General features: G+C 33.1%; 1 protein-coding gene across 1 annotated transcript; it reads right to left on the reverse strand.

Annotated features, from left to right (window-relative positions):
• Nucleotides 1-12,285: 12,285 nt before the first annotated feature.
• LOC143553403 (uncharacterized) lies at nt 12,286-12,789 on the reverse strand. Its single transcript, XM_077043406.1, has one exon. It carries the CDS (start codon nt 12,787-12,789, stop codon nt 12,286-12,288), a length of 504 nt encoding a protein of 167 aa, XP_076899521.1.
• Nucleotides 12,790-15,524: the final 2,735 nt, after the last annotated feature.

Below are 15,524 nucleotides of genomic sequence, written 5' to 3' on the forward strand. Positions count from 1 at the left end.
TCGCTTTTTATTTTTAATATGTAATTAATTTTTTTAAGACTTTCTTATTTTAATATCATAATGACTATCTTGTGTTTAAATTTTTAGAGAAAACGTATGTGTCTAATTCCTACGGTTCTGATGTTATTCGTGTGTTCATCAATGATAGTATTTCTGAGATTGAAGATTATAAGACACGGTAATATTATTAATATATCTCCTGATTTGTTTATTCAATAAGTATTTCCTTTGCATTTCTAAATCCTTATAAATTTGTTTTGAAGTTTGTTTGAATTTTTAGACTTCAATGTTGATGCTGTTGTTCGTAGGCCGATTCCTGTAAAATTAATGTCTAGTCTTGATGAAGAGTTTATAATGGCTACATCATTTTTCAACATTTGTGAAATTTGCACTATATTGCAGGTATTTTTTTATAATAATATCTAATTATAATTTATAACATTTAACATAAGGTTATGTTATCTTTTTTAATTGATTTATTTCAGCCAAAGAGTATTATAGTACTCGGGACCATAAAGGCGGTTTGTCCGGATTCAGAATGGTACTATGTCGGTTGCAATAGTTGTAGTCGTAAGGTGATCGTGCCTGTGGTGGAAGGCGAAGATGTTTACAAATGCAAGAATCAGAGATGTAACACTTTGGGTGTTACACCTACTCCTAGGTATATTGTATATTGTATATGTAAATATGTTTTAATAATAAATTTTGCTATGTTGTTGATTAAAAAAATTATTTCAGGTTTAAGTTTAAGCTAAGAGTTCAAGATGGCAGTTGTGTTGTTTCGTTGACCTTTTTTGATCGGGATGCCAAACTTATTATCAACAAAACAGCATCTGAATTGCTTGTTACTAAAGATGAGGTTATGTTTTTATGTATTCATATTCTACTGCTTATTTTTTTATTTATATAAAACACTGTTTATGTAACATATGTTTTTATTATAAATTTTTAGGATGATGTTGGGCATAGTGGATTTCCCAGTGAGTTGAACTGTTTGTTAGAAAAGAAGTTTGCTTTTAAAGTTGAGATTGCCGAATTCAATTTTAGGAATAATGTTGAGGTATACGGTATATCAAAGCTAACAGATGATCAATAAATAATTTCTGCTATTGAGAAAAGAATAAAGCCTGAGTTTATAGTGGTAAATTCATCTGCCTTTAACTTGTATCAACTACATTATTGCCTTATGTTTTAATTCTTGTTATTATATTTGTAGCCTTCTGATTCTGGATCTCTAACTTTTGAAAATTCTTTAACTGATCTTTAATCTACAAGTTCTGCTTCTTTAAAGGTTTATTCCACTTCTATATACTTTACATTCTTTTGTTTTGTTGGTTTGTTTTTATATTGTTTACACCTTTTTTTGGACAGATTTCTGAGGATAGGGATAACAAGACTCCAGTTTCTTATCGTTTGGTTGATGATGAAGTGAATGAGATCAAGTTGTCAAGTAGTGATTCAGATGATAAACTGAAGCGTAAGCTTGTGGAGGTTTTTGAGGGTAATCAACCATCGGAATTTTCTTCTACAAAGTCAAAGATAAACGATGTTCAAGATGATTCTGAGTTGGTTAGCGTTGTTGGATCAAGCAAGGATGGTGTTAAATTTCTTACTCCGAAGGTTGAGAAGTGACTTGAAGACTTCATTGCTGGGTTTTATTTTATTTACATTTTAGTAATTAATAATAAATACACCTGAGTGTGTTCGGTGTTATTTATATTTTAAGACTTCATTTTGGTGGTGTTTTTGAAGACTCTATGGTTTGGTTTTGATTTATTTACATACATTTCTTATTTATGATGGTGGTTTTTAATTTCTTGTAATTATCCTTTACCTTATTTTGGTTTTTTTGTTTATTGCAACTCATATATTTTAGTTTTAATTTTATTATTTTATGTTTTAAAAAATTTAATTATTTAAATTTGGGATTACATAATTCAATATTGACTATAAAAAATGTATTCAATATTGACTTAAAAAAATTAATTAACTTCTACAAATATTAAAGTTTAAGATAAGATCAATATAAATAGCATAGATATGATATCTAGGTTATAATATTATATTCCAAGATTAAAATATAATTTTTATATTTTCAATAAACCCGTTTACCATTTGATGACCCGGGTCAAACCCACTATTGGTATTATTTATAATCAATTTTAAATTCTTTTTACTCTATTTCAACTATCCGATCAATATCATAAAAAAAAATCTCGATTTTCTTCCGTGTTTTGAAGGTAAGTTGGTAACTTCAACCCTAATTATTGTTTGATTTTATTCCCAAACAATCTATATTAATAGATTTTTCTTGATTAGTACACATATTTGTTCATCATTTACTTGAATTTCATATATTTGTTTTTATTACTGTATAGCTAATTACCAATAATATTGACTAATCAGATGAATTATCCTGCATTAGCCGTGTTTAATTAACCCTTCGTTGAACATATGGTCAGTATCTACAAGTTAATAGTTGTCGTTGTTATAATGTACTTCAAATTTTTAGGTTAATCTATGCTAATTTAGTTTCTGTTGTATTTTATAGAAAATTCCCAAAGAGTATTTTAAGCTTCTTTTCCCTCATGAGTCTGTCCATGAGACCGTTAAGATTACACATCTAAATCAAGAGTGGAGTGTTGATATTGATCTAAGCTTTGATAAGTATGTATTTGGCAATGGATGGTTCCCAATTGTAAAAGACAACGGTTTCGGATTTGGTGATGTTTTTCTTTTCTTTCCCACTCAGCCACACGAGTGGAGATTGTTATATGTTCCAGAACATCCGGATTGGAAGCATAAGGTTTTTGATGTCTATGTCTCTTATCCATCAATGAATAAGTTGGTATGTTAAAGCGTATTTTTATTCTTACTTATATATCAGTTTTAAATTTTTATATATTTATATGTTTATTTCTTAAAATTTGTCTTTTATAGTATTGTTAACAATGTTTTATAAATTTGTATGTCAGCAATTAAGAGATGATCAGCTTGTACTTTATCTTTCATATCTAAATCGTGGAAGGTCATCTGCCAACTGGGATGTTTCTGCAGCTGATGGAAGTAGATGGACTCTTGTGTTTAAAAGTGTCAAAAGCAGTATTCCTGGATATGCATTTTTTGGTGAATGGCCCAGTTTAGCAAGGCATGTTAACTTACAAGTTAATGATTATCTTGTGTTTTTACCGGTTGATCCCAATACTCTCAGGTTATATGTGTTTGATAGTCGTGGTGTTGAACGGACACAGTTTGTTCAACGAATTAATATTGTTGGTGGTTCGGACAATGTTGATATAGTTACTGTTTCAGGTTAATTTCTCAATATTCACATCATTTGTGTATCAAAATATAATTATTTGTTAACTTTTCTTATATGTTTTTATTATTAGATGATGATAGCTTTGGTGTTGTTGATATAGAAGGTGAGCGTGTTTGGATTCGAGATGAGGATGTCAGTGACAATTTTCTTGAAGTTGTTATCAGGGATCGTTTGGTAAGTTTTTTTCCTTGTCATAAATTGGTTATGGTATACTTACTTTTTTTGTATTCAAGTATGTATTATTATAAACACTAAAGAACTTTTGTTTATATATTTTACAGCGTTTACCTGTTCAATTTGCACGTGACAATGGATTAGATAAAGAGACTAGGTTGGTGTTGATAAACCCAAATGGTGAGGATTTGATGACTAGAATCCACATTGAATACAATTATGGTAATTACAAGTTTAGAGTTCATGACTAGCCAGAATTTGTTCGTCTTAATTCGCTCGATTTGCGGAAGAAATGTCAACTCGAGTACAACTGTCCAACTCATTATCTGATCCTGTCACAAGTATTTGAATAGGTTTTAAACAAGCTTTTGTGGTATCAATGTTTGGGTTCTTGAATATTATGTTTTGGTTGTTTAAGTTATGTTACAATTGACACTTTAACTTTTTTCTGTTTAATATCTTTTGTTAATTATTATCGGTTAGCATTAACCGTTACTTCTAAAGAAGAATCATAACATACATAAAACCCGGGATAATCCATCTACAAAAATATAAAAAATGTTATATGTTAAACAAATAACAGTACAAAGGAGAATATCATTGTGAATACATTCAAAAACCAATGTGTATTAACTAAAATACAAATTAAAATGTTACATGTAATTTTTTTTAATACTTAAAAACGAAATCTCATTTTCAATACCTATAAGAATGAATAACAATCATATAGCTATTGAACATACAAGTTAACAAAAAATTATTAATAACAAAGAAAGAAATTGTACCTTGTAACAAATCAACACTACATTCTTGTATTGTGACGGTATAATAATAATTTATAGACTTCAACATATTATTGCTTTAATGTGATTTAAAGTATAAAAGGATAATATCAGTAATTATGCCACACTACATGTCCAGAATATAATCACCACTGAATATTTTTTGGGCTAATTTATAGGATTAGTTGTTTGTTTGTACAAGTGCATAATACTAAAAGTCTGAATTCAAGGAATTGGTCTACAAGTTTTTGTTTTATATTATAAACTAAAATTTTGTGTTATAAAATCAAAATCTGTGGTCTATCATAAATTTTAAACATTAATGCTAACCGATTAAAAATGGTATATCTATTAAAGGAATCCAGAAATAATTGGGTAGTAAGAAACATATAAACATATATGTTTTCAAATACACACGTCAAGGAGATAATTAGTATAATTGTATAGTAAAATATAGAAAATACATTACACAATAATTAAAATATTTACTTTGTAAGCATAAGAAGGGGTGTTTGGAATTTCTTATTTTGTCTCCTTATAACTTTCATTAAGTTAATAAGTTACAAAAGTATAACTTATGAAACTTTTCCTATCACAATATAAGCAATCACAAACACCTTATTACTTTTCAATAAGTTTATAAGTTATAAGTTGAAGAAAATAAGCAATCCCAAACAACCCCGAAATGGTATGAAGGTTGACAAAAACATCTTAAAATTGGAACTAATAACGTGTGATATACTTAACTTAATGTAAGTAACATATAAAGTTGAATACTACCAGAACAAATAATTAAATACATGAATGGTAGAATATATAATAATTCATTAAAATATGTATTGCAACTTTTTATTAAACCATTTGATGTTTCAGATACACTTAAACACCATTTGAGTTAAAACAAAAACTAAATTCAAGATAAGATAATTAAACACAATAAACACACATAATTAAATTGTAATTTGACCATCAAACCTTAATATCCAAATATTAAATATACAACCAAAAGTAAACATGTTACGGCTTAGTCATTACAGTTATTGATTTGTAATAAATGTCTTAGATAAAGTTCATCTTTTAAATCAACACTGAGATAAAAGTTTTGTTGAATCTACATTGTAGAATTGTTTTATTGATTTGGAGACTAATTTCCTTTGTTTGCTTATTATTGTACTAATGCTATAAGTTATAAATATTTTAACTTTTCATTTATCTTTGTTAGTCTTTGTATGTTTTTGTATTTGATTCAAATAAGTTATGATGTCTTATAATTCATGTAAAAGTATCATTTATTTATAAGTAAAACATTTGCATTTCATTAAATTTATATGTGTTACTTATATATCATGTTTTTAAATATGTTGCACCGTGTGTAACACGGGTACTATCCTGAATCAATATTGGAATCCAATGATCTGTTTCTTTTAAGAGATTTGGATAACTTAAAGCTTGCTAATGTTAAAAAGAAATGACATATTTGAATTTGGAAAATGAAGTTAGTGATAAATGTTTTTCAATATGGTAATATTTAATTGAAACATAGTTTGTATTAAATGATTTAAATTGATGTGCAAATAAACACGTGTACCATCTTAGAGTAATAAATATTACAGTTATTAATGCGTAATAAATGTCTTAGATTAAGTTCATCTTTTAAATCAACACTGAGATAAAAGTTTTGTTGAATCGACATTGTAGAATTGTTTTATTGTTTTGGAGACTAATTTCCTTTGTTTGCTTATTGTTGTACTAATGATAAAAGTTATAAAATATTTTAACTTTTCATTTATCTTAGTTAGTCTTTGTATGTTTGTATTTGATTCAAATAAGTTATGATGTCTTATAATTCATGTTAAGGTATCATTTTTTATAATTACAACATTTACATTTCGTTAAATTTATATGATGTTACATATATATCATGTTTTTAATTATGTTTTACCGTGTGTAACACGAGTACTATTATAAATCAATATTAGAATCCAATGATCTGTTTCTTTTAAGAGGTTTGGATCACTTAAAGATTACTAATGTTATAAAAGAAATGACACCTTCGAATTTGGAAAATAAAGTTAGTGATAAATGTTTTTCAAGATGGTAATATTTAATTCAAACATGGTTTATAATAAATGTTTTAAATTGATGGGTAAATAAACACGGGTACTATCTTAAAGTAATAAATATTACAATTACTATAAGATTGTGTTTATAAAGTTATGTTAAATTTTATGATTTTCTAAATGTTTTCTTGTGAAATTTTATGATTGTCTATATTTATATGGTAATTATTACATTCACACATTTTGTTTTTAGTTTTACATAATCTTCTAGATATTAATGTTAGCATAAACTCATTATGAAATACATTAACATTTTAGTTTAATACTTAATTAATCAGGTTGCATGGTGTGTTTTGTTTTCCAGGTTCTATAGCAAAATGTTTTTGTTTTTGGACGGAAAATTTTGAAGTTCATACTGGGATAATACGATTTAAATATTTTCATAACCTTGCTAATTAATATAGACAAGTTTGTGTAACTATTAACTTTTTATTTGACAATGTTACTGTCTAATATTTTGTTTAGGCCATCCTAATGTTAATATATGGTTGTCTATTTATAAAATTTTATGATTGTTTATATTTATTTTGTTATTTATCTATTTTCAACCCGTATGTAACACGGGTACTATCCTAATATAATAATAAGTGAAGTTTGGCATATTTCTTTGTTCGTTTATTTGATTGGCTTGGGACTTGATTATTTTAGTCCACCATGCTAGTCAACTCAAGAATTAGTGTTGGAGCATGACTACCGAAATTCCATTTAGTAGGCAACTGGTCTGGTCCCGAAGCACCCTCCAAACCATTACATTCTATAATTGTTCACATAAAATATTAGAGATGATGAAAAAAAATCCTAAAAATCTAATACATACCTTTATTTAAAATCAATGATCCAAATATATATTGTTGGGCTTTGAAAATGTCAAAAAGGTCAATGTTATTCTAAAAAGACAACATTCAACGAAAATAATATGTTTTGTTCTCGACACATTTATGACGCAAAATGCCAAAATTATAATATCGACGTGACCAAGGAACTATAAGAACTTACTGGAGCGGTGGTAGTTGGAATCATTTACTTGCTTTCATATACGAATAGTTTGTGACTTTTGAATTCGTTTCTAAAAAAGAACTCATTTGAAAACTTGAAACGCGATGTTTTTCTTTTCACGTTCGTAATGTTTAGTAGACTGCTTTTCTTTATAATACACGGTAAACAACCAATATAAATAACAATCAAACTGTAAACAAATAATATAAGTAAACAATTAAGTAGAAAGTAAATATAAATTTACAAGTCAAAATACCCAAAAGTACGATATCAAAATATATAGTTTTTACATTAATATGTTCGTTTACCCATTATCCAGATGTAGTTCGGTTCGTGTTATATATAAAAGGATCAACATTTGGGCACAAAAATAATTAGACCAAAATTATTCGTTTAAAAAAAAAAAGAAATTAATATGCCAAAAAAACGATACCATGTCGGTCATACTATGCATGTGATCTTGATCAGGGTGTGGCTAATCCAGATGTTGTTGTGGCGATTGCAGTGTCGGAAGCTTGATCCCTGCATCCCACGCGATGAATTATCTACTGAATTTGTCACATATGCAAATCCTCTATTAGGTCGTTGCGAAGCTCAGACACTAGAATATGTCATCAACGCGCGTGGGGGCTCTCGTAGTTCTAATAAAATATCAATGTTATTGCTGAGGCGAGTGCTAAGGTGGTTATTGTTGCTCATGCGACATATGCAATATATGGTGTTGTGTCTACTTATGAGGAGGATGCCCAACCACACTGCTTTCCAAAAAGAACCGAAGAGCACTGAAAAAATATGAAAAACTAACCTCTTAGGCTTGTAAGTCGAGCTCCTATCACGAATAATGACACGCTGAAGACAATTTTAAGCAAACACCCCCCCCCCCCCCCTCTTTTAAAAAACAACTAGTGTGATTTGAGTGTCACAACATATCTAGTAAGTTGATACGTGCCCATGTTCAAGCTCCATTCCATCATGTGCATGGCCTTTACCCACGTTCATAATTCATGGAGGAACTCAACCCGTGTTCTCATGCATGCACCATTAGTGTTAATTTCAGTTTGTTTTGTTTGTTTAAATTAATTACCAATTCTAGGTAACGTGTCTTATTTTTAGGATAGTGGATAGTTCTTTGTTTAGCCTATAAAAGGTTTGTTCTATTAGAATTGAAGTTAATGAAAACTAGGAAGAAAAGTTATTTCAATATCTAGTTTTTTTATCTTGTTCTTTGGGAGTGTTTGCCTATTACAAAAGGCTATCTATCATTAGTACTCAATCTTTCTGCTAATGTAGGTATCAACTTATTGTGCGTTGTTAAATAGTTGACGGAATCTTTGTACCGTGTGAAATGATTGGCTCATATACTGAGTAAAGCTCGTCCGAAGGGCAAAACTAGGCATTTAAACGAGTCATATAGGTAAATACGACTTGCTATACAAAACGTGACTCGTGTGATAGCCTCTGCAACCTTTTCTTGAACGTTTAATTGAGACAAGTCTTAGAAGCATATATGACATGTATTAGTGACAACTAACTACAACCACAAGATCAAAGAAATGCGTTTGTATATAATTCATAATTTACTTTTATAAATATTTTTAGAGTGTTGTTCTTTATAAGTATTAAAATAAAAGGTGGTTTAAACAAGAGATTATGCTTTTGATACTTGATAGACATCACCATAAAAGTTTCCTCGATAATTTACTTACGCCATAAAAAAACAATAAATGTCAATAAATTAGCATACAGCCTCCAAATAAATGCACATTGCAACATAAAAATTTCCTCAATAATGTGTACCCATCATCAGCATGAGTTGTTGAACCAGTCAACATCATCAAAATGTCACTTGTCTATCAATAAAGTCGAGATAGTAAATCATAAATGTTCTCAACAACCCCCCTCCCCCCTCCCAGCCGCATGAGAGGCAACCTGATTTTGAGACGCTAAATAGTTTAGCGACTAAAATTAAATTGGTACGCATGTTAGGAACAAATAAAATATCGGGTAAAGTTAGTGGTTTGGTTTTAGTAGAAAACTGAGTCAAGCCAATATGAGACATTCAAAATCATGGGAGAGTGTGGCTGGACAAGAAGTGAGATCCCAGAGCAGAGGTGACAACATTGGCAAGGGGGTTGGACGAGTGCTTGTTGAAGGAAATCTGATTATCTTTTAGAAACCCAACGAGCTTCCGACAGTTGATGACCATCGTTTTAGTCATGCAAAACCTAATAAAACTATATAGATGGAGCAAGTAGGGTATCGTATCCACGAGGATCATTTCGTCAGTGTTACACTATTTGTTTGACCATTTAAACTAAAATTAACCAACTTAAGTGGACAATCGATGTCAAGCTGAATTAAAAAGACTGATTATAGAAACAAACAAAGACTTTGAATATATATTAAAATTCAATTTAAGGGAACTGCAACAACCTTCAGGTTTCAGATTTTAGGTTTCATACAAAACTCATTTGATTAATTAGACACCACATAAACTTGGTCTTGGAATTAATTAGTTGATGTGATAATTGAAGGCATGTTTTTAATAATAAATCTTACAATCCAATTACCCAATTATAAATGACAAATGCCCCCTCTTTGCTATCAAACCGCTCATGATGCAAGAAACCGAATGTGAATGATAAAAGAAAGACACTTGAAACATAAATAATTTGTTTAAATCATCCAAACACGAGTTGCTCCACAATATTAACACACCCAAAACATTAATCAAACAAAGTGAATGTTTATCCTAAACCAACAGTTCAGTCGGAGGCGGTTACAAAATACAATTAGCCCGTAATAATAATAAAAAAAATTACTATTGTCAGAATCAAAAGTCTTCATTAAAATAAATTAACTATAGTTGAACTTGAAATGTTGAATTACTAAATGAGAAAACTTTGTAAACACTAAACAATAGAACGAACTTAATTTTTTCTGTCTTGGTATGCCTCCCTTGCGTCTCTACCCTCTACGGTTCGTACCTCATTTCCGTGATCTGACCTTTTTTCTTTTAACTCCCTAATTCTTGTGGGCCTCATAATCCACATAATTGTTTATCCAGCTCAGTAGCTAGTCAATTCAAGAATTAGTGTTGGAGCGGCGGAGCCCGTATTTCTTTCTTTCAATTGCTAGCCCAACTGTCCCTTTCTTTGACAAATAAGGTGGGTTTTCATTCTATAATTTCCGTGTATATAGCTAATAGGCGCACAAATAGGGTTTATTTTACCCGTAACCGGGTATTTTCCTACCGGTTCTTTTATGAAACTTCTTATCAGGAACCGGATCCAACCCATCAGACAAATACCTGTTGGAACCGGGCATGGTTCCTACCCAAAAACCGGGTACAACCGGGTTTTGTTCTATTTTCTTATTTAAATTGAAATATGACTATTGTAACCGGTTCTAACGACTATATAGACGTTTTTAGACGTTTGGAAGTGCTTATAGACCATAAAATACATAAACACATTCTATAAATAGGTAGGCTAGGTAAAGGTTTGATTAAACCACTTTAAAATGCAAGCCCACTCAAACCGGCAACCAGTCAAATGGCGTCCAATGATGAAGTTGTTATGGTAATCGAAACTCCAAGAAACTCGGAGGTTTCGACACACTACGGCTTGTGTGTTATGATGGACGCAACGAAAATGGCTCGATGCAAATACCATGAGAAGTTTCTGAAGGCAATGTCAAACTCCACTTTGAGGACACATACTAAAAAAACATTTAGACGCCATAAAAACAGGAGAATCGTAAATCTCCGCAACTCTCCAAAACCAAGCCTAATGGGTGTAGAGAGTGGCATGAAGACGGTGAACGGTGTTTGTTATTAACTTTTTATGCTTAATATAATGTTTGTCGTTGTGTAATAAAATGCTCGTAATTATGATAATGAAATAATGTTGTTGTTTATTATGTTATTGTTTTTAATCTCTAAATTTCATCAGAACCAGTTCTAGTTTCTTATTTATGGTTCGAGCCTGACAGTTGGTTAATAGTATGATTAGAACTAATGGTTAATAGTACTACCCCGACCATTGGATAATAGATTAAAATTTTAATTATAGAGGTTTGGAACTATTTCAACGGTTATATATATATATATATAGAAAATGGTTCAAATAAAAATAAATAGTTTCCTAAGAATGGTAAGAACCAATAGATTTTTGACATGTGGCATTACAACCTATGGTTAAAGAATAATTCTAGGAAACTATGTCGGTTTTTTGTAATTTTAAATCTCAACCATTGATTAACATGATCCAATGGTTGTGATTTATTCCTAGTCTTCCTAGGAAACTACTTCTTTTTATAATAACCCTCCCCTATATATATATATATATATATATATATATATATAAAACCAGTTTCATTCAATTTTTTACTACCCCAAAAATTATTTCTAATTTGGAAAGATGATCACCTGAACCGATGATGGAGAGTATCTTTTGTCATAGTGTCTTCTACACTTCAGGAATAATTCAAGGGTTCAATCACAAGAACTGGGTCATGCTTTTTTGGACCGCGTTAAGGATAAATTTGACGAGGAGATATGATACGGTTTATTCGAGACAACCGACAATCTCCAAAGAACACGAGGAAGAGAAGAGAGAAACCAAATAAAAATCACTAAAATTATTAAAGAGTCTAAACGTATTTATAAAGAACAAAAGAAGTAGAAACCTAATCAAACTAAGAAACAATCTCATAATTAAAATAAATAACTTGTATATCAAGAAATAGATTCTTGATAATTATTAAAAATCTTCAACTTCCATACTTATCTTCTTGTTTAATTCCTATAACGAAGTGGCTTGGAAATTACTCTAGTTGAACGGGCCCTCGTATTTGATTGATCATCCGGCAGTGGAACCGGGCTTGGATCCTATGCATGGGTTGCATGGGCCGACAACGTAACAATATTCTCCCCTTCAAAATCGGGCTTGTCCTCAAGACCGGTGGCAGTCGAATCAATAAGTTCAGCTGGTTTGCAAGCCCGTAATAAGGAAACATGAAAGACCGGGTGAATACGAGAACTCGGCGGCAGCTCCAAACGATACGTAACCTGCCCGATACGTTCAAGAACTGTAAATAGCCCATAATAGTGACGACTCAACTTAGGAGAATGCATGCGGGTCATTGAAGTTTGGCGGTAGTTCTGGAGACGTAAAAGAACTCGGTCACCAACTTCAAACTTCATATCTTGGCGATGTTTATTAGCTTGATCAGCCATCCGCTGGCGGGTCTTTAGGAGGGTTTGTTTTATTAAACTGACTATGGACTGATGAGTTGCCAAAGCGGTAGAAAGATTGGAGGAATCGGACTCGGCGAGTGGCAATTGCGGTATAGACGGCGGAAGACGTCCATACAAAGCTTGAAATGGCGTCATATTAATGGCGCTGTGATAACTTGAATTATACCAAAATTCCGCAAGGTACAAGAAACGAGTCCAACGATGCGGTTCATCACACGTAAAGCATCGTAAATAGCTTTCCAAAGTTCGGTTAACCACCTCTGTCTGACCATCCGTTTGTGGGTGGTAAGCACTTGAGTTAAGAAGGTGCGTTCCAAGAGTTGTAAACAGTTCTTTCCAAAATTTTCTAAGGAACAGCGGATCACGATCGGATAAAATGGTTTTGGGAAGCCCATGGAGTTTATAAATTTGATCCAGAAAAATAGTGGCAAATTGGCTGGCAGTATACTTAGTCGGTAAGGGAATAAAATGGGCAAACTTTGTGAGGCGATCCACGATGACCCATATCGCCGTTTTTCCATTCGAAGGAGGAAGATGGGTGATGAAATTCATCGAGATGTCTTCCCAAACCTGATTAGGAATTGGAAGTGGTTGTAAAAGCCCATAAGGTTTGTGCGTGGAGGATTTATTTTGTTGGCAGACAAGACAATCACCAATAAATCGAGTGACTTCGGCTCTGAGATTTGACCAATAAAAAGACGCCTGGATTCGTTTAATAGTAGCTGTAATCCCTGAATGGCCTCATAACGGGCTGGAGTGAAACATGGTCAAAAGTTTTGACCGTAATTCTGGTAAAGCAGGGACGAAGAGCCTACTACGGTGGTAGACTAACCCATCATATATACGGTGATGCGGGTGCTGCTCGGGCTTATCCTAGAGTTGCTGAAGAAAAGCACGACCGTCATGGTTAACCATATAATAATCTCGAAGCTCATGGATCCACGGAAAATATTGAACCGATAAAGTGAAAAGATGGGGTTCATCGCGCCTGCTCAGGGCATCGGCAACCTTGTTCTCTTTACCCGGTTTGTAATGAATTTCAAAGTCATACCTTAATAGCTTACTAGCCCATTTGTGTTGTTCAAGGGTTTGAATAACTTGTGTTAAGAGATGACGAAGGCTGTGGTGGTCCGTAAAGACACGAAAACGGCGCCCCAAAAGGTAATGACGCCACTTTTTAACCGCTTCCGTTACAGCAAACAATTCTCGAACATAAGCCGATGCGGATCGCATTCGGGTGTTAAGCTTTTTGCTAAAGTAAGCAATAGGCTTGTCACATTGTGATAAGACGGCTCCAATAACGAAATCAGACGCATCGGTTGTAACATCAAAGACCAGATAAAAATCTGGAAGTGCGAGAATCGGTAAGGATGTCATTGCCATTTTTAGAGCGCCGAACGCTTGTTGTGCCTTATCAGTCCACACAATTTTCCGGTTACCCTGTAGAAGATCGGTGAGTGGACCCGCAATGTTAGAGTAATGGCGAACAAAGCGTCGATAATAGCCTGTTAAGCCCAAGAAACCGCGAAGGGTGGTTAGTGAAATCGGAGTAGGCCACTTTTGAATGGCGCTAATTTGGTCTATGTCTGTAGCGACCCCCGCGCTAGATATGACATGGCCCAAGTAATTGACCTCTGGTACAGCAAACACACATTTGGACAGTTTAGCAAAATACTGATGAGAGGATAAGGTGTGGAGAACCTGTTGAAGGTGTTGTAGGTGCTCCGTATGAGAACGACTATAAACGAGAATATCGTCAAAAAATACGAGTACAAACTGACGTAAGACGTCTCGAAAAATATCGTTCATAGCGGCTTGAAACGTAGACGGAGCGTTCGAAAGACCGAATGGCATGACGAGAAATTCATAATGTCCGTCAATGGTGCGGAAAGCGGTTTTATGGATGTCATATGGTGATACGCGGATTTGATGGTAACCGGCACGTAAATCCAGTTTAGAAAAAACTGTAGCACCATGCAGTTTGTCAAGAAGCTCGTCCACGGTAGGAATTGGAAAACGGTCTCTGATGGTTAACGCGTTCAATGCACGGTAATTCACACAAAATCTCAACGTGCCATCTTTCTTGCGTACTAGCAGAACAGGAGATGAGAACGGGCTGGTGCTAGGGCGTATAACTCCATCATTGAGCATATCTTTAATAAGAGTGGACATAATAGTTTTTTGGTAGTGCGGGTAGCGGTATGGTCGAACATTAACAGGTTGGCTGTTGGGTTGAAGATGGATATGATGATCATGTTATCGGATAGGAGGTAGCGATGTGGGGTTTTGAAACAAGTGGCCATATGTATGTAAAAGTTGTTGCAGTTGTGGATCGGCTGGTGGTGAGGGACTAGGTGGGTCGGTTTCTAGGTGGCGTTCGCAGATAAGTGTATGAATGGATGCGACAGCATCTTTTTGAAGGAGGTGATATAGGGTTGCTGAAGAAGCTTGTGATGATAGTGGTTCCCCTACTAAAGTAATATGATGACCTTGGTGTGTAAAAGAAATCGAAGGTATAGAGAAATCGGCCGTAATCTTACCCAGCGAGCTTAACCATGCGACGCCCAGTACAATATCGGCTCCCTCGATTGGTAACACGAACAAGGAGAAGAGAAAAAACGTGTTTAGCTAACGAGATGTGTACGTCCGGGTAGAATCGGGTACAATGAATTAGGTTGCCGTTCCCGATCATAACCGAAAACGCCTTAGTTTGGGTTATTGGTAGGTTTAAAAAGGTGGCCATGCGGGGTTGTATAATATTATGGGTACTGCCGGAATCAACTAGTATGATAACCGGATGGCCGTCTATGAACCCGGTGACAAGAAGTGCTTTAGGCGACGAAACTCCTAGTAGGGCAGCCGGAGAAAGT

This window comes from Bidens hawaiensis, unplaced genomic scaffold, assembly GCF_021521415.1.
Source record: "Bidens hawaiensis isolate Kalapana, Puna unplaced genomic scaffold, B.hawaiensis_p1.1 tig00017188_1, whole genome shotgun sequence".
Lineage (NCBI taxonomy): Eukaryota > Viridiplantae > Streptophyta > Magnoliopsida > Asterales > Asteraceae > Bidens > Bidens hawaiensis.

Coding starts and splice junctions, on each gene's coding strand:
- LOC143553403 (XM_077043406.1), bottom strand. CDS start 12,789: ATGACGCCATTTCAAGCTTTGTATGGACGTCTTCCGCCGTCTATACCG.